The 25,862-nt window shown below is 37.1% G+C and overlaps 1 protein-coding gene across 6 annotated transcripts in view; it reads left to right on the plus strand.

The window, feature by feature from the left end:
• The window catches only part of LOC132119407 (pleckstrin homology domain-containing family A member 7-like), a 156,482-nt gene that overhangs the window by 44,245 nt on the left and 86,375 nt on the right, over nucleotides 1-25,862 (plus strand). For all 6 annotated transcript variants that reach the window (XM_059529354.1, XM_059529328.1, XM_059529337.1 and 3 more), the window contains exons 5-12: nucleotides 2,743-2,826; nucleotides 9,319-9,430; nucleotides 11,175-11,279; nucleotides 11,612-11,684; nucleotides 12,079-12,179; nucleotides 19,205-19,380; nucleotides 22,407-22,847; nucleotides 23,502-24,036. In XM_059529354.1, the coding sequence (XP_059385337.1) occupies nucleotides 2,743-2,826; nucleotides 9,319-9,430; nucleotides 11,175-11,279; nucleotides 11,612-11,684; nucleotides 12,079-12,179; nucleotides 19,205-19,380; nucleotides 22,407-22,847; nucleotides 23,502-24,036 (1,627 nt within the window). The remainder of the gene's footprint in view (nucleotides 1-2,742; nucleotides 2,827-9,318; nucleotides 9,431-11,174; nucleotides 11,280-11,611; nucleotides 11,685-12,078; nucleotides 12,180-19,204; nucleotides 19,381-22,406; nucleotides 22,848-23,501; nucleotides 24,037-25,862) is intronic.

Genomic DNA, 25,862 nt, shown 5'->3' on the forward strand with positions numbered 1-25,862 from the left:
CCATGCTCACTGCAAAACCAAGGATGCAGCATTTCAGGAGCACTTCTGCTGGTTCTGCTGCTAATATTTAATCTGAGCTTTTTTTTCATAGTTTTACTATGGTTTTTGCCAAAGTCCATTGCACATTTTCTTTTGCATTAAAATTTTTATTTGGTTTTGTTATGATGATATTGATCATTACCTACATTAATTTCACAGATGAGTTAGCAGAATTGACTTCAGGATATTGTTTATTCAGGAACTGGATTAGACTGCATGAAACCATTGTTGTAGTGAAGGCTTTGTAGTACATGCATTCATGTCAAGTGTTCTTTCATGCAGCCACTGAAAAGCTTTTATGCAGCAGAGTTTGCTGATGCACTAAATGTTCAATTAGAGATAAAAGCTTGTTGTAGTGTTTGGAGACATATGTTTGCATTCAGCTGAACTATCTTATGAAGACATTTGTACCTCAGATTCCTGCGGTATGATTGTTCACTAAAGAATGAACTTGACAATCTTGTGTCACTGGGGGTGTATAATGGCATGTTTCACAGATGCAGAAAAGTGTTTTCCACACCATGTTAAATTTGATAGTGTACTGTGAAAGGCGCATGCCTAAGCGTTCTTGTCATGGTGAACGCACCACCACCATGGAAGGAAGGCTTGTAATAGAGGCTGTTTTTAGGGGATGTTGACATAAATCTCTTGTGTTATAGATCACTTGCTGTTAATGTTTTGCGTAGCAGTTTAAGTGTTCTGAGCCATGCTGCTCATACAGGCAGAAGGTTAGAGTCCAGCTCATGTCATTTCCTGTCATCTCTTTAGTCTTCAAATCAACTAAGTGCTAAGAGGAAAAATAAGATGTTTATATACATACAGCTGCATTTCAAAAGATTTGAATATCGTGAAAAAGTTATTTTTGTAAATTATTTCAAAAAGTGAAACTTTATTATATTCTAGATTCATTACATGTAAAGTAAAACATTTTAAAAGTTGATTTTTTATTTTAATTTTGATGATTAGCGCTTACAGCTCATGAAAGTCAAAAATCCAGTACGTCAAAATATAAGAATGTTTCCTAAGATCAATCAAAAAAAAAAAAAAAAGGATTTGCAAAACAGAAAAGTTCAAGTTCTTTAAAGTATGTTAATTTTTGCAGTCAATACTTGGTCGGGGCTCCTTTAGCACAAACTCCAGAATCAGTGAGGTGTGGCATGGAAGCGATCAACCTGTGGCACTGATGAGCCTTCAGCTCATGTTGGATCCAATGTTTCGTATATATCTCTTCAAAATATCCCATAGATTCCATATGTGGTTCAGGTCAGGCGTGTTGGGCACAAGTAGTAGGCTACTCCAAAAAAATTTTTATATCAGAAATTCTCAAGCAATATGTCCGTAAAAATGTTAATAGATTTGCACTGTACTGTACACTTGTTGTTAAATATATTACTTTTTTACTAGTTTAGTTTTATTTCTAACATTCAGTACGGACCAAAAGTTTGGACACACCTTCTCATTCAAAGAGTTTTCTTTATTTTCATGACTATGAAAATTGTAGATTCACACTGGAGGCATCAAAACTATGAATTAACACATGTGGAATTATATATGGAATTATATACATAACAAAAAAGTGTGAAAAAACTGAAAATATGTCATATTCTAGGTTCTTCAAAGTAGCCAACTTTTTTCTTTGATTACTGCTTTGCACACTCTTGGCATTCTCTTGATGAGCTTCAAGAGGTAGTCACCTGAAATGGTCTTCCAACAGTCTTGAAGGAGTTCCCCGAGAGATGCTTAGCACTTGTTGGTCCTTTTGCCTTCAGTCTGCGGTCCAGCTCACCCCTAAACCATCTGGATTGGGTTCAGGTCCGGTGACTGTGGAGGCCAGGTCATCTGGCGCAGCACCCCATCACTCTCCTTCTTGCTCAAATAGACCTTGATGCCTTCAGTGTGAATCTACAATTTTCATAGTCATGAACATAAAGAAAACTCTTTGAATGAGAAGGTGTGTCCAAACTTTTGGTCTGTACTGTATGTTCTTACCTCTGTGAAGGACATCTAATACAATCTATACAATTGCTAACAAACCTGAAGTATGACTATGCCTGTTCTTTTAGCTTTATCTATCATCCACAGAGAGTCGCTGAGGCAAAGTGACTTAATATATGTTTTTAATGGAAATGATGATAGGCAGATAAGTGACATGTGGTAGAACCTTTTCCCCTCATATAGGACCACATTTACTCACGTGGGGATCCTTCTTTCTCATCAAATTTCCACCACTCACTCCCTTTTAGCCAAACACACAGTGTGAAGACAGAATGAATAACTGAATCGATGACAGCAGGCGTATTATGTGTCTTATTTCACAGTTCTCTCACCCTTAGAAGCCCCCTCTCTGTCTTATTACACCTGATGACAGTGAGATGTTTTAATGCTCTAGTTAAAACAGTGAATGACCCTGTATAATTGAAATCAATAAAGTTTCTGCAGTGGTTTGTGCTTAGCCTCACACTTTGTGTTAAATAATATGAGTGGGCTTGGCCAGGCTTCAGCACTGCCACACATTCTGCGCTCCTGCGGGAAAGTCATCAGAATCCCTCAAACTTAGTGTATTCCTGTAGAATGTTGCTCTTACAGCTACAGTACCCACAGCAGGGGAGGGAAGTGCCAAATTAAATATGATAAATATTGGATTGCTCATTTTGTTTTTCTTCTCTTGTTTTTTCTCTATTTCCCTTCCTTTCTTGGATCCAGCCACAACCTGAGGACGACGACATTCAGGCATCCTGTGACGGGACATATATCCTCAGAAAACACTGACTTCATTTTACAGGACCAGTGAGTGCTTCTCTTCCTTTTATTTGCAAAAAATGTACTTTACGATACGCACTTCCTGCATTCTCTGAGGGCATGTGGTTAAGAGGTCAGTGCAGGTTCTTAAGGGCCTTGGATTTTTAATTGATCTTTAACAGATGTGTGAGTAATGAGATGAATAGTAATGATTCACAGGCCACTGATATCATATGCCTGTGCTGGAATCAGCAAATCAGCTGGAAATGTCCAGAGGTAATGCTAATGATGGCCATTACTGTTATTGCATTTTCCTGTGAAGGTGATGTGGGTGTTTTTTTACTTGAAGCTGCACTACTAAATAGTATTTGAAAGAAAGACATCTGCTAACCTGTACTTTATTTTGACTGCAAAGCAGGTGGGTACAGTGTTGGGGAAGATCATTTGAAACTACCTACAGTATGCTATAAACTACAAACAGAAATGATTTAAATATATTTTGCAACAAATTTCTTTCTTATTATCTTGGAAAAGGAAATTGTTTTAGTTTTCCGATTGAATTGAACATGATGAGGGAGAAGCATCCAATGTAAGTAGGCAACATGTTTTTGTTGTGAAGTACTTATTCAAAAGAAGAACCTACTCATAGAGTATGAAATTTCAAATCCGGCCTTAATTACTGGTTTGAATCAATCAATCATCTCGTTCAGAGTGGTTCTTGATTTAGTCACCGAGCCGCAGATACTTTCATGTCCAACTTAGAATAAACAGAGAACCAGGGAAATGTTCTGGAATCAATAAGCAACCTGAATAACTGAATTGGAGGCTTGCTGTTGTGGATTATTTGTCGTTATCAACCATAAATATACAGTTAATCAAAGTTAAATTACTATAATATTAATAATTGTTCATTTTCTTTAATATTCCATTAAAATGCATACCACAGCACCTGTTCCTCTCCTCTTCCTTTCCATTATTTCTGTGTCTTCCCATATGCCAGTAAACTGAGCTGGGATTTCTACCTCATCACTGCTGTGAGGGTTAAGAGAGCTCAGATTTACATTCCCCGCTGAGACAGATCTCATTCTGTTACTCGCTAACGCCAGAGGAAAGAACGAGCTGAGAGTTTGCTGTTTATTTTGAATGTTCTGCTGCCTGCTTAAACAAAAACCCAGGTGAAAACTGTTACGAAGTTCAGCCGCCTACCTCGATTTCCCTGTTATCACTCCATGTTCTCCACATAGAGGTGGGCTCATGGATTCAGAATGTTGGGCTCTCATAGGAATATCGCACACGGCCATGAAGACCATTTCTCATGCAGATGACAGGTAAGTAAATGTTGCTTCCAGGGTTGATTGATGCTTCTCATTAGGGGCACAGTGCGTGGAGGCCCTGTGCCAGGTTCAGGCTCAGATTTACCATCATCGGTAGAGTCACTTGAGCTTTGTGTCACAGAGGGATCTAGTTATTAGTTTACCAGCTTACAGACCTCTTGTTTGAGTGCCCAAAAGATAAAGATCATGCCCAAACGTGTTAAGTGAGAGAGGAAGTTTGTCACATGCAGCTGTGTTGATAAGCCGGCAAGAATCTTAATGTTCTGTGGGCCCTCGAATGCCTGTGGTTTGTTGAAGAGAGAGATAGTGAAGTTACAGGACATAACTGGAATACTTACCACTCCTGGCTGCTCATAAGTGCTATTTTAAGCACAAGTCCGGCCTCATTCGCTCTTCTCTCCCCATCAGCCTTGCCTTTTCCTCTAGTAATCTAGCTATGGAAACTAACCTCACCCTAACAGCTGTGATAAGTGCTGAACTTTGGGAAAAGCCTCCTGAAATAAGTCATGGTGCCAGCAGAGACATATCAAAATCATTCATCATAACCACTATGTTGCTGCAGGTTGCCATGGGTGTGTATTAGCTGTAAGTTGTAGATCTCAAATTCTGGAGAATATGTATTTACTATGGTCGACCGGCAAAGACACACCTTACCTAAATATGTAGTATGCTGATATTTCAGTTGTTCTGAGTGCCCTTAATAGCGCTGCATACTCTCACCCCTTCTCAGTGAAGGGCTAAAATGTGTTCTGCGATCCCATTGGTGGTGATGTCAGTGGAAACATGTGCAGAGATAGAAGTGTTCTGATCCCCTGGTAGTGCAGGACTATTGATCTGAATAGCTAATTTGAACACAGTGCACATCTCAACACACACTAGGGCATGGTGCAATGCCTGCCACAAAGGCTGACTGTCTTTTTCTATGAATTATTCATTTCTCTAATGGCCAAACTGCATACAACAGTTAGTGGTGACTTTGATTAACATAATTAATAAACATTAGGTCATTAACAGATCCTCAGTTCATCTACATTACAGTTAATTTCACTTTTGAAAAATCTCTCAAATATTCCTCTTTCAAAATTAACAGTGTTTCTGTAAAATATTATGTAATGTCTATTAATGAACAACAACAAAACTATTCATATATAAAATAACTGGTACTGGTACAATTAAATTCAATATATATTATATATTTAATATTGGAGAATACTTTTTATTTATATTATGTTGGATATAAATATGAATAATGAAAGGTCAGTTATGGCATTTTGCTTGAAGATTTATATATAATATATATTAATATATATATATAATTTTTCTTTTTTTTTTTTTTTGGAATACACTCATCACTAACAAAAATTACCATTTAAATATCAAGTTTTCTGAATATGGTAATCATTGAGTGCATGGTACCTAACAAAGTACTTCTGTATCAGATTCTGATTAGTCATATTGTTGTTTTTTTGGTAGCAGTTTGAGAACTGCTGTATCATCATGTAAAGTAAGTAGAGCTCATTATATACCACTGTATGCTTTGTATTATGCAACTTAACCAGGTTATTGGGTCTGAGGCTGAGCTTTTGGGAACAGAATGCGGGCTTTTTTTCTTTAGACTAAAATCTTGCTGAGCTTCAGCCAGGATCTTTCTCATCTCTCCAGCATAAAATAAAGTCCCTCTGTGCCTATCCATTCAAAAGACAGTGCAGGTAAATAATATGAAGCAGAGATAAAACACTAGTAAGTCCCAGGGTGCAAACATACTTCAAACAATTTTGGATGGAAGCCAGTTTGTGAGACGAAAAATGAGGGGGAGAAAAAAGCAGCATTGTTTCTGTCCGCAGCTCTTCCCATGACAATGCTGCTGTAGCTTCCTGCTGTTTTGATGTTGTACAAGGGCCACAAACACCTCCTGACTCTGTCACACTACAGGAACCCCTCACATTCCACCGAAACAAAAAAGCTGTTTATGGTTTTGTTGAGGGGCTGCCTGTGTGTACGCATGTGTCAGTATTTGGGTGATTGTGTTTTACTGTAAGCACCCATGAAAAGCGTGGAGTCAGCCTGACACGTGGCTTGGAAATCTGTTTGCTTTGGTGAGTTTTAGCAGCATAATCAGTTTTTTTTTTTGGATTGATGATCTTGTTCATTTGCATCATGAATTTCTTTTTGTTACTGGTTTATTTTCTATTATCGGCACTTGTATTTGTAGATTTGTGGTAAAAATAAAACTGCCTCAGATTCAAATGTGATTCCATAGAAATCTTTTGGTTTAGTTTTGTTATATTTTTTTGGGTTATAACTGAATGTTATGTTTGTGGACTAAAAAAAATCTACATAATGTACAATACTTATAATTTAATAAATACTATTAAAATCATTTTAAATTCAAAGTTTTTTTTTTTTGTCAAAGTGAAATAAATCATATTTTGCCAGCAGCAGCTCTGTTGCAGCTATATATAATATGCTATTACAGCATTTTCCAAAGTTTCTCCCCTCACATTGGGTCAATTATACCCTTATGTCCCGAGTATGTTATTTGATTTATGAAGCCGATGATTTAAGAGCAGTAGGTTTTTCACTTATCTGCTCTCTCAGTGTGTTCTAGATTTAACCCACTCATACATCAGAGTTCACCCTATGTGTCCACACCTTATGTGTCATATCAGTGATGGTGTAAGTTTCAGATGATTCTCTAAAAGAGTGTCCCTGAGAGACAGAGCTGTTAGAAAGAGAGATTTTTGTTACTACTCTGAAGAAAGTCTACTACATTTTATAGACTCATTTATATGCTCGAGTACCAGTGGCGTTATTTTTATTTCACTTACTGAAGGCCTTGGTCTCGCATAGCCAGACTTTTGACTGTCTGGTGCACTTCTGCTATTAATTCACCCACTTAAACAGGAAGAGACGGCATGACTAGCATAAAAAAGCAGAAGCTTATTTGTTGTGCATCTGGAAAGTAGTAAAGATCTAATTATTAATATATCTGGTTCTTGCTAGTGAGTGCCTGTAATTAAACTTAAAACTTGCAGAGATTAAATTCCGCAACACAGATTAGGTGTTAGTGTTATAAAAATGCTGAAACCAGAGCTAGAGCTTACAAGGTAGAAGAAGGGAAAATAACTGAGATGTGAGCAGTCTACCTTGTGAACAACTTTGTTTCCAGGCACACTGATAAAAAACCCTATGCCACCTTATTTCTGAAAGATGTGTTGAGCCAGCCAATCCCATTGCAGTAGGTTATTTCAGCCAGCACTTGGCAATTTTGTGTGTAATTTGAATCTCTGTGGCTGTGCTGTCTGGCTCTGATTCTAGGTCTGCCCCCAGAATTTGTTCCTAGTATTTTGTTCCCATCGTATAAACGATTTACCCAATAACAAATAAATTTTGCATGTTTATGGGAAAAGGCAACTGTCTATCCAATGATTTATAACTCCTTGGGTACCAGTCCAAAATGCCTTGTCATTTACTGGAAGGAGATTTAGGAATGTGACAGATGTTTGGTTGAACGGTGCAGCTCTCTGGTGGCGTTCGCTCTAGGTTATACCTTTCCCTGCAGTCTCTGAATCTGACACTTCTCTTTGACAGTGTTTGGAAGAAGTTTTTTATTTGTTGCCTGCAGTGGCAGCTCTGACAGTTTGTTTCAACTTTCTTATGTCCTCTATTCCCCCCTTTTCCCTCGTGTCTCTGGTGTTCTACTCTTCTCTCTACTGATTTACATTAGCATTACCTGAATTTCAATGCAGCTTTTTATGCAGTTCTCCTTATATGGAAAGAAAAATGGACCCAAATAGTTCCAGGAAGCAGCCTGGCATTAAGGCATTTGTATCACAGTGATTGTGGCTCTGGCATTTCACAAACATCTGGTTAATTATTTATTATTAGTCACCTATTTAAACAACACTTTTGATATGAGTGTTTACACTCTTTTTTTTACTGTAATTCCAGTGGAACTGTTAAACTCATACAGAGTTAGACTGAGTGTAGTGACCGTGACATGTAATGTGACTTCTGCAGACGTCCTGTATTCTTCAGCTGCAGTGCATTCCTCCGCTCTCCTCATCCACAGGGTGCTCACAACAAGATGAGCTAAATATGGGTTTTTTCTAGCTTCCAAATGAGGCACTGTTACAATTGCTATTAACCCTATTCTGACTAGGCAGGTTGGCAGGTAGGTGGATATATAGATGTAGGAAGGTAAATAGATAAGTAACTAGTAACTAGGTGGATTGAGGATGGATGGATAGGTAGATATGTAGGTAGTTATCTTGGTAGATAGATAGGTAGGTATTTAGTACAACAATCTGTTAAAATTTACAGCACTGAAAGCAACAAAAGCAGCAGATGTGCTGAATGAAAATGCAAATTCATTCTCTGAAATTAGATGGCGCTTTTGGACAAGTAGCAATACAGTGGTTTTTATGTTTACCCCTGTAAACAAAACGGCATTCCACTGATAAACACTATTCTAATAGGCATTATATGGAAATAACATGGAAAAAAATGTTAACTAAATCTTTCTGAAGACAGTTCCCTTTCATTCATGTTGTTTCTACCTTTAAACTGGTAAATACGCTGAGATAGGTATATAGATATATAGATTATATAGATTGCTAGTAGTGATGCGCGGGTCTGGTTTTTTTCCAGCCCGCGGGTCCCACTTTTATGAAATTATTTGGCCTGTCCCAGCCCGTCCCGCAAATAAAGTACAATTTATTTACCCGCCCCGTCCCGACCTTCGGGGTCAGCTGGTTATGAGACTACAGGCGCATCGGGGACATCACCAAGTTACGTTGCTACGTAGACCTTTGTATTGCAACCTTATCAAAGAACTTAATAAAATATGAAAAAACATATTCCAAATATTTAATATAGGCTATAGGAATTTGCATGCAACATACATAGATTTTTTTGCTAGTTATAGGTGGATATAGCTAGGTAGGTAGATAAAGATAGGTTAGTAGATAGATGTAGGTACTGTATGGTACATAGATAAATGTTAGATAAATATATAATATGTAGATATGCATATACATTGATGGATAGACTGATAGATTAATAATATGATAGATAGATAGATCTATCTTCACTTTGTTTGCTATTAAATTACAAAAAATTACCTTTTTCATTGATGATTTCACTTGTATTAGTAATCACAGCATATCCCGGTAAAGATTGTGTCTTTTATTTCTAACTCTTGCAGGGCAAATTTACATATGTCCAAGCCACCACTAGAGCCGAGGCCTCCCAGTATGGTCAGCGAGTCCTCTGTCGCCGTCTCCTCATCCCCTGCGGACACCACCTCAGGATCCAGGGTGAGAAGCCCAGCCTCGCTTAGTGCTGATTTTTATTTGGTTTAATGTGGCAGTAGTACTGATTCTCAATCAAGGCAAACATTTACACAGAGCGCTTCCGGTTCCTGAAAGTGCCAAGCTGGCTAATTATCTAGCGAGCCTCACCATTACTAATGTGTGTGTGTGTGTGTGTATCTCATATTAAATCATTGAAAACTGATAATGTTTTTATAGATAATAGGGAGAGTAAATTGGCCTCATCTATTTTTGCTATATTCTTCCAAATTTGATAAATGACCCAAGCTGAAGGTGTAATAGCTTACTGATTTTTCTAGCACCAGAGAAGCTGGGCTTAATCTTCTGTGCGGCTTGGCTGCGTTATGCAGAGGTCATGAGGTAATACTGCAGAGAACATCTGCAGGGGATTGAGAAATGCACAGAATGCCTCTTGCTACTTCCTGCTAATTAAATCTGAGCGTGTGTGGCACAGTTACACTCTAGGTGTAAATGCAGCAGAACTGTTTTATTGGTGCCCCTAATACTCTGTCTTGGTCTAGTGCATTAATATACACTGCCATATGTAGAGTTTTTCCATCTGTTTAAGAACATGAGCTGCACTAGAGGTCAAAGAACTGACAAGCTCAGGCTGGGTGTTCAGCATTTTTTTTTGGAAATTTAATACATTTAAAATATGTTATTAATACAATTGTATTATAAATATAATTAATGACAAATCATTTTAATTAATATCTATAGAAAAGTGTGTGTTTATATCTATCTACATAAATTGTGTCTATGTGCATTCATTCACTCAAGTCATTTTGCATGCATACAGTACATACATTTCACAAGTTTCACTGGTAATGGCAATGCAGAGATGCAGATATTTCTCCCTATTAGAGAAAACCATTTTGACACATTGAAGTTTTAATGACCTGGCCAGACACACATTGACTATGTCACTATGTCATGTGGTAAAGAGTTTGATGCTGCCCTGTCAATGACAGGACTGTGTCAGCATCATATGAGCTTTCACAAACCGATCGATCCAACCCAGAGGCCCTCATCTCTGCGTGCACACACATATTGGGTTTCCATGCTTTATGGGGACATTCCATAGGCCTAATGGTTTTTATAATGTCAACCTAAACCTACCCCTCACAGGAAACGTTTAGCATCTAAAAATAATAAATAAATAGATTTTATAAGCGTGTTTCCTAACTGGGACCAAACAATTTATATTTGGATTTTGCCATATTTGTCAAACATTGTGTCCCCATAATATAGGGTTTACCATGACCATACACACACTTTACTGGGAATAAACCAGGCTCCTCTTGGGCATCAGTCATTGTTTCGCTTAAAAGAAAGAAAAAAAAAACAAAAACATATATATATATATATATATATATATATATATATATATATATGTATTTATATATATATATATTTATTTTCATTTGGGATAAATGCACATTTGGGCTGACAAATGATCAATTAAATTGAACTTTATACGGATCAATGAGGATAAATGCAACAAACCCTGTTATTGTAAGCATTCTGCAGTAAAAATGTTTTCCTTGAACATAAATTGTTCTCAGAATGTTTTTTTTTTTTTTTTACAATTTGACCACATTTAAAAAAATTACCAAGTCAAGCATCCAAATGCTTTTGGATGCCACTTTACCTTACCGCTGCCTGTGTATGCAGCATTTTAATCGAATCAAATGAAGCAAGTGGATTTCTTTTTTCTTTTAAATACCAGAGTTTGAAACCCAGTGGGAAGGTGCATTGCTTTGGCAAGCGTGACCATTCCATCAAAAGGAACCCTAATGTCCCAGTGGTGGTGAGAGGATGGCTCTACAAACAGGTGCGGCCCTCAAGAGTGAAACCCTAATGCGAGTGATTACAGAATCTTAATTTTGATCTGAACTGAGTGGTGTTCAGATGTTAGATTAGTTCTTAATTAGGCCTTATGATGAACTAAGACCCACAGGCCATAAGCTGATTAACTGAACATGTTATTCAACATAGCATATTAAATAAATATTCAGTCTTAACAAAGGGGCCTTCAGTTCAATGCTAATACTAATATTTAAATTGGTTAGTTATGTTGGATGATGAACTGTCTGTTATTTTATTAGATTTTTTTAATTTTCTGAAAATGTTTTTGTGGGCTGATTATTGTTCTTCCACCATCAGGACAGCTCAGGCATGAGACTGTGGAAGAGGAAATGGTTTGTGTTGTCTGACTACTGCCTGTTTTACTATAAAGGTGAGTTATAATACTCAGCTTTAATTAGCTGCAATGATCTAAATTAAGGTCTCTAATTTTATTGCACAATAATCATGTTTCAGAAGCAAAACACTCAATTTCTTTAATACATTATTATGAGAGTACCTATAATTTAATACGCAAAAGCATGTTTTTCATTTACTATCTTTATCCCTATTGCTTGCACAAATCATGTTTAATAATCATATAAACACAGTTCACATTAAGTATAGCACTGTTTTGATCTTGAATCATTTTGGTGGGCAGAGTGGAGTCTCATTTACTTTCTGTCATCTGTGTTAAAGAGTATTGCCAAAAAACAAACTAACCATTGTTCAATTGTAATTTAACCATTTTCAAATATTTTCACTTTACATCTGTACTTTGCTCACAGATAGTCGAGAGGAGACGGTTCTGGGAAGCATTCCTCTGCCCAGCTATGTCATTTCCCCCGTGGGACCCGAGGACCACATCAGCCGCAAATATGCCTTCAAGGTAAGAGCATCATGATAATCTGCGCTCTAATGCTCCTCTGTTCCTGTGTATAGGCTCACCCGCACTGGCTTCATTGGCTACGCCTTCAGGAAGTCTGTGTCCTGTGGCTTATTATCAGTGGTGTTGTGTGGGCAGCAGTCAGGGATGAATGATTAATGTGGCAGTTGTTTGGCTCCTCTCTCTGCCCTCTTTTGACCACACAGGCCACTAAGTAAGCTTTTTTCTTTTCAGGGTGCTCACAAACTCATAAGGCACTCGACTAAAACTCGGCTTGTTTTAACTAATAGCATCATGTTCCTGTACTCAGTTATCTAATATATTCTTATCATTGAGTTGAAGACCCTCAGAACGAGCCAAGTTAGAAGTGTCTCATATTTTATATGAATGCATTACATTGTGGAAACTATTAAAATGCTTAGCAGTGTAGGTGATAAACTATATTATTATATCACTATACTGTATTACAAACCATATTATTGAAATATATGCAATGTTTGATTAAATGCAAAAATAATTTACAAAAATACTGAATTTGATTATTTAAAAAAAAATTAATCATAGTGCTGATTAGGTAGAACTTTTTGAGCTTTGTGTTATCTACCAGCGTGGTTTAAATGTGGTAAAACGCTGTATCTTGCAGCCTCTCATGACTTAATTCTTTAAATTTGGAATAGCTCATCTCTTTTTGACTGGTACTGTTCCCATCGATGTCTGTTATCACAATGCTGTCATCACCGAAGCTGCTGTTTGCTCACAGGAATTCACACTGAGCTTCCGCCCGACTCGTTCAACAAGTTTTCCACAGACCTGTTCTCTTTCACAGAGCGGACATGGCAACATCTTTATCTAAACCCTTCTCTGAGTGAGGCCTATTGATGGCGAGTTTCCACTGAGCCTCACAAACTTCCTCCCACTGTTTACTGCGGTCTGGCGGACAGTGAAATAATGTTTAAGAACAGAATATCCCAGAAGGCTTAACACCATTTATATTATAACTAATGCTCTGGAAAATAGTCTTGCTTAAACCCTTGTATCAACACTAGGGCTGTGTAAAATCGATTGCACAATCGATCGGACCAACCAAAAAAAGTTTCGAAAATGAAAATAGGGAATCGATTTTAACCAAATATGTACACTATTAATTTTAAAATAATTAAACAATAAAAAATATAGATGTAACAAAACTCACAAGCAAGCAGAAAAAGAAAATAAAGAATTCCGAAAGTGCAGTATGCCTTGGGAAAGCTAGACAGAAAATACCAGCAATTTTACGCGCCTATAAGACACAGTGACGTCGAAAGCGAACTCTCTGCGTTCACACCAAATGCAAATAGAGCGTCTGGCGTGAATGATTTCAATGTTAAGTCAATGTAAAGATGTGTTTACGCGCATCTGGAGGTCTTGCGGCGCGGTTGACGCGAATTCGCCTCATTCGCGCATCTAGTTACAGGAAATTCTGAGTTATGAAAAGGACCATTGAAAGCTGACAGCGACCGGGTTTTGTGGTGGAAAATTGGCAGTAATATCCCCACCTCGCGCAGCTGTACCTGAGTGTCCCTGGGACATCAGTGCGGTCGGAGCGCGTCTTCTCAACAGCTGGACATATAGTGAATAAAAAACGCTCTGCTCTGGACCCCGAAAATGTTGACCGACTTGTTTTCCTGACCAATAAATTTGTAATGGCCCTAGCCTTTTTGCACATTTCCTTATGCATGCCTAGTGCCGCCTAGCCTAAGTGTCGGTTACGTTCAATAAAAAAACACACATGGCCTGTTCTCCATGTCCATTGAAAGTTTAATTTTTTTTGAACAGTTGTTTGAAATGGATTGAATCATTATTTAAAATAATCTTGGAGATTTTTGAATTGCCTAAATCATAAATGCAGCCGGGTTGAAGCCTGCAGTGATGTTTTTCTTTTGTTATGGCAGCCGTCCCCTCTGCATATATATTTTTTCGAGAATGTTGCACTCCTGTTGCTGTTTGTTATTCTGCACAAAACTTCATGCCAATAAATAAGAAATATTGCTGACTTGTGCGTTTCCAGCGCTCTCTTTACGTTCGTCCGTTATTTGACTTTCGAAAAAGGAAACATCTTTTTTTTTAGACATGGAAAATCGATTTTACAATCAATTGAATGAACACTTATGTCTTAAAAATCGAAAATGATTTTTTCACAAAAGTGACAGCCCTAATCCACACTGATAGCTAACCTCTAACTTTGAAATGTGTGTCAAGCTTTGCGTTTTGGCTTAATCTACCTCAGTTTCCTCCTGAAGCAAAGCCTCTTCTGAAGAACAAAACTCCAGGAATGTTTGATCCCATCACTGCTGTAGTTTATTCATTTCCTCCGCTCAGTCATTCTTCCCTATAGGTACACAGTGCATCGTTCGAACTCCATTACCTTGGCCGTATTCCCCAGTGCTGGAATTTGTTTGACTATTGTGCCAGCAGGCAGATTAATTATACATCTACTCTATTTCTAATATCCTCCCTCTTATTGCCCTACAGTCTGTAACGTACCAGAGCAAGGTGAGAGGCCCTGTTCTCTCATTGGCGCTCTGGGTGTTAATTAGCAGGTTGTTAGTTAGGAGATCTCCATCGGTGAAACTAGCCAGAAGCTATTTGAACATCTGGCTCCTTTATTTTCATGTGAATTCGACCCTAAGGTATGCTGTTTATCTAATTTTTTCTGCTCTAACTTGTCTTCTCTTAGTCAGCAATTAATTAGCTTGTCTGCTTATTGTACATGTGAAGAAGATTTTTTGCATGTTTATTTTCTGTAATTTTAAGATATCTTTAGAACTGTCTGTAGTAAGGTTAATTTCTTTATTTAAATATGATGTGTGGGTCCACGCGGCAAATTTGAGTGAACAACTTGAACCAGTTCTGAAATCTGCATAGGGTAAACTTTCGCTGTCACGCTAAATTCAAGACTGTGTGAATTTCTATTGAAATGCCTGGATTTTGCACACAAGAATTCACAGAACAATGGTAAATGTGACCGCATCTTTGAGTAGGAGCAATTTTTTTTTTTTACTAAATAATAAACATACAGTGCTGACTGAATACCCAATCAATCATTTTTAAGAATATGTTCTTTTTAGAGAATCAACTGACTGATTGTTGACAGATCTGAGAATGCAGTTGAAGTTGAAGCATGAAGTTATGAAAGGTCCTATATTTCATGTAGGAAAGATATGACGTTTGAAATCAAGCATAGAAGAACTCACAATGTAGCTTCAATTGATTTCTTTATTCAGCTACAACAATTAAATATTATGATGTTTATTACTCTTCTTGTACTTCTGCTCTCTGGTGTATTACTGCTTAGCTTTGCTGCCTCTAATGTTAATTGCGTTTCCACTCACCCTGCTTATCTGACTAATATTTCACAACCAGGGACATTTCAACACATCTTCTAGTTTTGGTTAACATTTTTCACATAGGCCGTGATTCCCCTCCCTCTGTTTTTGCACAACTCACACTTATTCTCTCATTCCTATTGGCCTATTGCTTCCTGTTGTGACCTGGTGCATTATGGGAGCTGAACCGGGTGCATCTGGTGGAAGGGCCGTCTCCTGAGTCAGCCTCTTGCATGAATAGGTACTTTAATTTCCATTCATCATTACTATCAGAGGATCTCCACTCCATCACCATCCCTGTATGGCATTTTCCTAGGCAGATGAAAAATGCACATAGTTTCAGCATGCACTCTGCAACTCATTCTGCTTCCTCAGGAACAGGCAATGCCAGCTCGACAATCTTGTCTTCATATTCATCTCCCCGATGTGAATATCGGATATGCTGATTCGTCCTTATGAATGTGTGGATCTCATAGTAAAGATAAAAGAACTGTTGCAGACTGGCATTGCTTAATTCCTCTATTCACTTCATCACATGCATCAGTATTTCCAGTGTTGGTTATCATCCACACATTTCTACACTCTCATATGCTATTCAGTCATTTTTAAATTTTTAGTACTGTAGCTATAATATGAAGTGCATCTGTTAAATATACAGTATGTATATTATATTTGCTTTTTTTTTGTATGTACACTACTCGTCAAAAATTTGGGTTCTTTAAATAAAATTAATGACCCCAAACTTTTAATGTATAACACATCTGAATTGTTATTCTGTACTATTATGTATGTTTTTAACCAAATGTGAATTTCTCACAGACATTAAAGCCAAAGGATATGTATGCATCCAGTGTATTCTTGAATGTTTAACTGAAATATAATTTCTTTCTGAGGAATATTCCAGGTCATTTACAATTTATAATCTGTGGACAACATTTGTGGCATGTTTTTGAATACCATGGATATTACTTTGATTTTATAAGATTTGTGCCTTTTGTTTGTCCCTCGGACAAAAAAATATTTAATAATAATTAAATCATATCCGACATAGCTTAAATGCAAACACTAACTTTTTTATGGCTGTTCTTTTGCAACAGTTGTATATTTTATATATTCTGCTTTCATAATAGTTTAACTACAGTTCTGTTTTTGGTCATTTTTCACAACCTTAGGAACTTTGCTTTTTGTGCCACAGATGCTGTCCATAGATATTAAGTAGTAAATAACCCCGAATATTCCTTTAAACTCTTAAGGGGTTGAGTTATTGAGCAAATTCATCTGATTAATTACTGCATATCCCTCTTAGAGGGATACCGCTGAATGAAAGCTCAGGACTAGATGGGTAATCTGAGGTCATTAACTTCTTAAAGACAGCAATGTGAGAAGCATATATATCAACAGCCATGCTTTCCTTCAGTAGCTGAAACTTGATATATTATAAAAGGCACTGAAATCACTTTTCTCTTGCCCAGGTTTTGTCTTCCATTTCTCATTCTTTGTCATGATAAAATGTTATGAATTTTTACAAGATTTGTGCCTTATTTTTCCTTATATGCTATTTTGTTTATTCCTATTTGTATGTGTAGATGTGTGTATGGCAGTAGGAGATTTTATTATATTAAACTAAAAGCATTTTTTAATAGAATAACATTACGTCCTTAGTTACAGATCACTGAAACAAGTATTTTGAGATATGACACGTGTCTCTCTGACAGCCCTACGGTCTGTTAACTGCAGAAGAATGCAAGACACTATTGTTTAAACAGTCTGTCAATCATTTTGAGTGTTCGGGTTTGCTGATATTTTTTTCAGATGACAACGCACACATCACATAGACTTCTCTAGTCAATGCATGTGTGCTATCAGACATAGACCTGCAACAAAGTAGATGAGAAAACAGTAGGATAATATGAAGACTTCATATGCCGATATCGGATATTGGAAGGGCTGCTTTAGTCATTAGTGTGTGACAAGTGGGATAATAGACTCCTGGAGAGGCAGAAGAGATGTGCAACTCAAATTGTGAATTAAGAGGCACCTTCGATGTAGCCCAAAGGCCTCTGCATTGACTTTCTACAGAATGAGTCTGTGTTAGCAGATGTAAGCTATGTGTGTTTGTTGTTGTTGAGGTGGTAAGGACGATCTGCCTGTCTGAATGGGTCAGGGTGGGACTGGCAAAAGCGCTGAGCTGGACTCTGTTGTAAGCGTTTAGATGTATGAGTGGTAGCCGTACCCTCATCAGAGAGATTAGACCAACGGTTGCATTTTGGCAGTAGCAGATTTAGTGAACAGAAGGTGCATGGAGCTAGTTTAGCTGGGGGGAGCTGTTAACCCTGGCATTAAACAGAGTAAGAGAATTAACGGCTTTGTTCATGTAAGTATTTGTGTGCATCTTTAATACTGTGTTTTTTAACATTTGTGTGGTGTGTTTGGCAATTAACCCAAAAAGTATTTGAATAATTATGTGTACACTTGATAAACAAATGAAGAGGGGGGGGGGCATGTACAGTCAAAGACACTTGTGTGTAAACCTTCTGCTGAAGTAAATTATATGATACTCCTGTGAAATAAGTAGGAAAGAATTTCAATCATCTTTCCTCTCTGCAGGAACAGCTCAGTTTATTGATTTATCATGTGTTTGCTGTGTACTGAAGGTCGGAGTTCAGATATTCAATGTTTAGTTTCTGACATTGATGGGTTTTTATTCTATGGAAGCCTGTTTCTACCTCACGGTTAAAAAAAAGTAAAAGACTACTGATGTTTTAACTCAAAATAGCGACTTGATGTCCACATTATAAATTAATTTCTTCCAGTTACAACTTTATTCTTTAGAACTGTGAACTTTAGAATTTTAGACCTCAAAATGTTATGTCCCATATTTGTTTCCCACATTTTTTATGAAATAAATTAATATTATTATTAGGCAAGGATGCATTCAGTTGATAAAAAATTGACAGTAAAGATTTGTAGTTTTGAAATTAGATTAAATTTTGCAAATAACTGCTATTCTTTAGAACTTTATTAGACAAAGAATCCAAAGAATCACATTTATTAAAATATAAATGGCTATTTTAAAACATTTTCAATTATTACATTATAATATTTAATTTACTGTTTTATTGTTTTCCAAATAAAAGCAGCCTCGGTGAGTAGGAGACTTCTTTTATAAGCATTATAAAAACTTACAGACCCAATGTTTTTTTTTTTACTGTATTGTAGATCTCTGAAGTGTGACTTTCTGTCTCACAAAGTTTGTTTAAAACTTTCTCACGGTTATCAGCTTTTATACTATAAAGCATAATGAGCTTCCATATTCTGAAGCGTAGTCTGACTGCAGTACAACAATTATTAATATTTTTGTTTTTTTTACAAAATCTCAAATGCTTGCACAGTACAGATTGCTAGTGCAGATCATTTGACTGAATTGCATGGTAGTATTTGTAACAATAATAATGCAGTTATCATTGGTTGGTAATCCTCTTAAAGGCCATTTCCTCAGCTCTGATGAACAAAATAAACAGACCAGTTGAGCATGACATCTGAGCTTGCTACAGTGATGCTGTCACAACAATACTGGGGCCCGCTGGTCCGGTGCCTCGCGTGTGTGTAACCTCTATGTATGGTCAGATCTAATGGTCCCCTCTCTCTCTGTCTCTCCCTAAGGCCTGCCACACGGGAATGCGCTCCTACATTTACAATAAGAATTCTCTGATTGGCTCGCAGGCAGAGCACTGTGGCATGAGGACCTATTTCTTCAGCGCTGACACACAAGAGGACATGAATGGCTGGATCCGGGCCATGAACCAGGCTGCACTGATGCAGAGCCATGGCGTGAAGAGGTCAGTCACCTCCTGCTGCTGCAAATCTTTTCTCAGGGCTGGTGTCTAGAAACAAGATCAGTATCTAGAGACCTGGGCAGTATATTCCATTAAATACAACAGGATAATCCATACGTTATTTATTTATTTATTTATTTACTTATTATTATTTTCAAATAGTGATTGTATTTGTCAGACATAATACAAACAAGAAAAAGCAGACAGCAAATGTATAGAAATATCCAAAATACATGAAAATGTAAAAATCTAAAATAATACACACTGATGGATTGAACAAAATTGCCAATGATGTCAGTCATCTATCAGGATTCATTCTTGTCAAAGTCAATCTTGACTTTGAGCTCCATTCATTGTATTCAGCTCGGGAGGCTGGCACGCACATGCAAAATAAAATAAATAAATAAATAAATAAATAAAAACTGTCTTTCACCAGGCACTCAGTTTTAAGTTTGGTAAACTGAGCTGCGAATTCACAAAGCATAAAAACATTAATCTTATAACGGACCTAAAGAGCATCTAAACATCACAAATTGACCTCTTCGCTGAATTCAAACCAAACACAAACCTAAAAATTGCCTGGTTTGCAGTATTTTGTGGTCTAAAGTAATTTTCTAGGCTCAGGATGACTGCAGCTTTGCTCTTTGTGCTGACTTGGTTGTGTATTTGAAATTGCTGTAACTTAACTTTTTGAAAATTCATTATGGGGACAATTTGTTGTCCTAGAAAGTATTTGGATCCTTTTTAAGATGGCCATTCAAGTCACTGGAAATGCTGATGGCATTAATGCTGTGGACTAGTTATTTAAAGGAATAGTTCACCTAAAAATGAAGATTTGCTTACCCTCTGGAGATATGTATCATTACATCGCTTGCTCAGCAATGGATCTTCTGCAGTGAAGGGGTGCCATCAGAATGAGTCCAAACAGCTGAAAAAACATCACAATAGTCCACAAGTAATCCACATGATCCAGTAGATCTATTTTGGACTGGTTTCATTTCTAAATGTTACTTTATTTTGTGGATTATTGTGATGTTTTTATCAGCTCTTGGACTCTTATTCTGATGGCACCCATTCACTGCAGAGAATAAATTGGTGAGTGAGTAATCAAAGACTAAATTTCTCTTTATCTGTTCTGATGAAGAAACAAATTTGTCTACATTTTGAATTGGCCTGGGGGTGAGTACATTTTCAGCAAATTCAAATTCTTGGGTGAACTATTCCTTTAAGCTCATGTCTGATGTGATGTATAGATCAGGGGAACAGCAAAAACAGCACGGTGTACGCACTCCTCTGCTGCTGTGGTGCTGGTGCAGAGGCACAGTGCCATAGCTGTGTACCCTTTGACACTGCAACTCTGGGGAGGAGGATCACTGCGGCAAGCTGCAGCCAGATGATTGTGGGCCACCAGCCCAGAACACAGCACTCAGACTGGGGCGTGATGTTTGTGTGCTGCCCCATGCTCTTCACTTCCATGAGTGCAGAGAGGGTTTGTCCCTAGGGCTTTCCTTATAGCTGGGCTTTCATAGTATACATAAAAAGGAGAGTAGGTGGTTTATAATATCATTTATGGTTGGTATGGCTAGTGTAGTGGCTGTATTTGTTAGATTTTGTAGGCAAAAGCTTTTACACAAGTATGTGGATTGTTTGCAGTTTTGCTATATTTGCCAAGCTGATGCCAGAGCACCTGTCTGATCACAATGAGGGGTGATATGTCAATGTTAGTGATGCTGCACTCTTTTGAGGTTCCTCTGTAGGCCCGTGAGTTGTGTGAGGGAGATTTTGAATGTAATATAACAGTGCCATCTAGGGATAGATTGACAGTATTGCACATGATGACTTTACCTTTATCAGTTAGATTTTTAATGTCCTTTGATGCATTTCAAGTTTCCTTTGTAAATTTATCATGAATGTGTTTTAAATAAAAGCTTTGTTAAAATAAATTCTACATTAGTGAATGCTTTTGTCAGTTGAGGCTGATCTAGTAAGAAAACGAGTAGCTGAAATGATGACCTTAAATTAACTTAGGAAATTAAATTAATTGATACATTAAAGGTTGATAATGTATTTATCAGTTGTGCCATATCTTGTCAAATTAGACTAAAATATACTAAAATTATCAGGTTATTATGCTCCCATCAACTGTTTAGGAAGAATAATAAGTCTAATAAAAAATTTAATCAAAAATTAAAACATTTTGAAACCAAATCTGTCTTCATTTGGCCTAAAAAAGAGTTAGCATATTATATATATATATATATATATATATATATATATATTTTTTTTTTTTTTTTTTAATGATTGTGTGACACTGAAGGCTGGAGTAATTATATTATTTTATATATAAATATATTTAATATATAAACATCACATATATATTTTTAATATATACATGCATGTGTTGGTATTTATATATACATAATAAATATATACAGTACACACTTATATATTATGTAAACAAAAACTTTGATTTTGGATGCGATTAGTCACAAACTCACAATTAATCGTTTGACAGAACTAAATTTAAAATATATTAAAATCAAATAAGAAAAGGATATTTTAAAATGTAACCATGTCTTACATTACTTTGTTGAGCATAAGATACCTATTTCAAAAACATCAAACATCTTACAGACCTTAATGTTTTGAATAGTAGTGTATATAAAACAGTATATACAATAGTAGATGAGTCACATAAGCTTCTTTTATGATGTTTTTATTGTGTAGTAGAAAGCAGCTCAGATGTTATGCTAAATTCTTCTTTTGATATTCCACAGAAGAAAGAATGCCATACAGTATATGTTAGAAATGTCATGTTGCTATTTATAGACCGTCGGTTCAAGGTCAGTTATCTGTACAGTGAGTTGTAGATTCAGTTACTGTACAATTAATGCAAAAGCCAAGACTCACGTCTGTCCTGTTTGTTTCCTGATACTGATTAATCTTCGGAAATAAGTCTTAAATCTCATGTTAAAGGTCAAATTAACTGTTTGTTTTCTACTATTAAATAATTATCTTTCCATCCATAGAGAAGCTGAAAGAAGCTTCAAATCTGAGCAGCAAGCAACCCCTCAGACCAACCATTTCAGCAGCAGCATCAGAAGCTCCTCCCAGGCTGAGGGCCTCCAGCAGACAGTGCATGTGGAGGTGGCAGAGCTGAGGCCAGAGCGAGATGGGGAGGACTGCTACGTTTACAGCAAGGAACTGATTGAGGATCCTGTTAAAATCTCCTCTGGGGAGTTGGAGATGGAAGGGTTTTCCCAATCAGGTGCCCATTCTCGCCCACCTTCCACAGTGCCCACTCACAGGAACGGGCTGCCCCCTTCGGCCATACCTCCTGATCAGAACGGGAACGTGGTGTATAAGAGGGGTCTCGTCCCCCGTACTGACACAGAGAAAAAGGTGCAAAGGAAAACTGCGCTGGCTCAGGTCGAGCACTGGGTGAAGGTGCAGAAAGGAGACCCCAAAAGGTCAGTTTTGTGTGTTTGTGCTGTAATAAGGGGAACATTTTTTGGAAAAGCTTACAGGGTTATATGTAATACTCTAATTAAATGATGTAACATTGGGAACTCTAGCCATTGTAGGATTCAGTTCACATATAGATTCTTCTTATGAAGGAGCTCCCACTAGTGGTTATGATGTAAACACACTAAATATTAAAGGGAATGTTTCATGTTGTAGCAAGGGTTTTATTTATTTATTTATTTTTTGTAAAAAAAAAAAACATCCAATAATCACATTTACATCTGCATTTTAGCAGAAAAACACCCAGTAAAAACAATTCCTTACCTTTAAGATTTTTCACTTAAACTTATAGCTGTGATATATTAATAAATTATAATTTAATTATATTCATTATATATATATATATATATATATAGTTATCTATTTTTCAGTTTTTGTTAGTTTATTAGTATAGTGATTATAATTAATATTTGTATTATTAATATTATTATAATTTGTATAGTAATTAATATATACATACCTATAATAATAGAACATATAATATAGAATAAAAAAAAAGTTTTTATATAAATACCGTGTATAGCATATGAATGCTAACTGACAGTGGGAAGGACACAATATTAACAGAAAAATAACTTTTTATTTGTGCAAAATTGCAGCCATCCCACTATTGAGTACACCCTACCCAGACGGACACCACCTCTCCAGCCTAAGTCCGTCATGATGGAGACGTACCAGTCGTTACCAAAGACCACTCGCCACCACTCCGGAAGCAGTTCCCCACCAGTGCCCCGCAACCTGCCTAGTGACTACAAATACGCCCACGACCGGCTTAGTCACTTTCGTATGTCCACTGATGAGCGGATGGCCACTAAAGAAGGCATGGTGTGGCAACTGTACGAATGGCAGCAGCGCCAACAGTTCCGCCATGGAAGCCCCACTGCACCAATCTACACCGGCCCTGACTACATGGACACATCTGCCTTCAGAGTTACTATGGAAATGCCACGATCCATATCTGTGCCACCATCACCATGTGACATACCCCCACCCGGCCACCCCTCAAAGTCCTTGTCCCCTCGCAGGCCCCACACTCCTGCAGACAGGGTGACGGTGCGTCCGCTGGATGACTTCGCCACCGTGGACACTCCCAGTTTGGGTTCTCCCAGAGGAATATGTTCCCAGATCTCAAAGGTAGGGAACGTGGAGCAGTTCACATAATCTCACAATTTCAAATTAGTTGTGGTGAGTTCTTCTCTTTGTTCAGACCACAGAAGTGTTGACTACCAAAGGCATTAAGGGTTATGGGAAAACCGAGTTTCCATTTACTCAAGCTTTGATTTGGACTTTGTGACAGGATTCACACAGTCTTCACTCAGGGCTTGATTCCTAGGTGCAGAGGGTGTGTTAAAATAAAGCATTTTTGTTTGTGTGTCGCTGAAGAAGATGCTTGTGTGACAAATAGTAGCATCTGCCAGCTACACCCCCCACATGAGAGCGCCGCTCCCAGCGCCACATTCACACACGACAGCAGTCATAGAAGCCTCTGTGTCTCTTACAAGTTAACATACTGTCATTACCATTTCTGCTCTGCATACGTCAGGACTCGTGTGAACTCACTAATTACATGCCTCCAAATGAAAGATTCTCAGAAGCTGTCAAAAACCAGATAAAAAAAACAACAACAACAAAAAAAAAAAACCATACAATCAATGTGCAGTGATAGCACAAAAATATATAGCAGAATCTAAAAATCTGCTAGTGAAAATTCTGTTATTTTTGTTTCGTTACATTAATAAAAAAAAAATTAATGAATTTAAAAATTAAAATATATTAAATTATACAAGTGTTATTTTAAATTGTAATGTTACTTCATAATATTACTGTTTTTACTGTATTTTTGAATAAATAAAAGTGGAACATAAGAGACTTTCATTTAAAATCTTACCCCAAGAACAGAACAGTAGTGGGAGAAGGGGAACTCATCTATTTTAGTTGCTGTAGCTTTTTACTGTTAGAAGTTTTTCAATCACCTTTTGCCTTCAAGTTTAAAATGTTCTAAAGATGTTGTTTTTTTTATTGTTTTTTGGAAATGTATTCATACATTTTTAAAAGTACAGATATTGCAGTCCCTCTGTTAACTGAAAGTCATAAGTACTGCATGTAAAAAATTAGAAAAGAATAAGAAATGTTGATTTCTACATCAGAACTATATACATATATATATATATATATATATATATATATATATATATATATATACAGTGCCTTGCGAAAGTATTCCAACCCCTTCATTTTTTTCATGTTTATGTTATGTTGTTGACTTATGTTAAACTGCTTTATATGACTTATTTTCCACAACAAACTACACTCCATACCCCATAAAGGCAAAGCAGAACAGAACTGTCACAACTTTGCAAATGTTTTAAAAAAAACAACAAAAAAACTGAAATGAGTACATTGCATAAGTATTCCAACTCTTAACTTAAAACTTAGCTGAAGCACCTTTACAACCTCAGGTATTTTTGGATATGATGCAACAAGCTTTGCACATTAGCATTTGGCAATTATCTGTCATTCTTCATCTCACCCATTCACTTCTTAAGCTCTGTCCGGTTGGATGGGGGCAGACACACATTTTCAGGTTTCTCCAGAAATATTTGATTGGGATCAAGCTGCAGGCTCAGGCTGGGCCTCTCAAGGACATTCACAGAGTTGTCTATAAGCCACTATTGCTGTGTGCTTAGGGGCATTGTCCTGTTGGAATGTGAACCTTCTGCCCAGTCTCAGGTTCTGAATGCTTTGGACTGGGTTTTCATTAAGCTTATCTCTATATTTTGGTGCATTAAGCTTTTCTTCTACTCTGATGAGTCCCTCGGTCCCTGTCGCTGAGGCTGCCCCACAGCATGAGGCTGCTACCAGCACATTTTACTTTTGGAATGGTACTCTGCAGGTGATGAGTACAGCCGGTTTCCTTCAAACATGATGTTTGGAATTGAGGTTCATCTATCCAGAGAACA

The sequence above is a fragment of the Carassius carassius genome, chromosome 3, assembly GCF_963082965.1.
Source record: "Carassius carassius chromosome 3, fCarCar2.1, whole genome shotgun sequence".
NCBI lineage: Eukaryota > Metazoa > Chordata > Actinopteri > Cypriniformes > Cyprinidae > Carassius > Carassius carassius.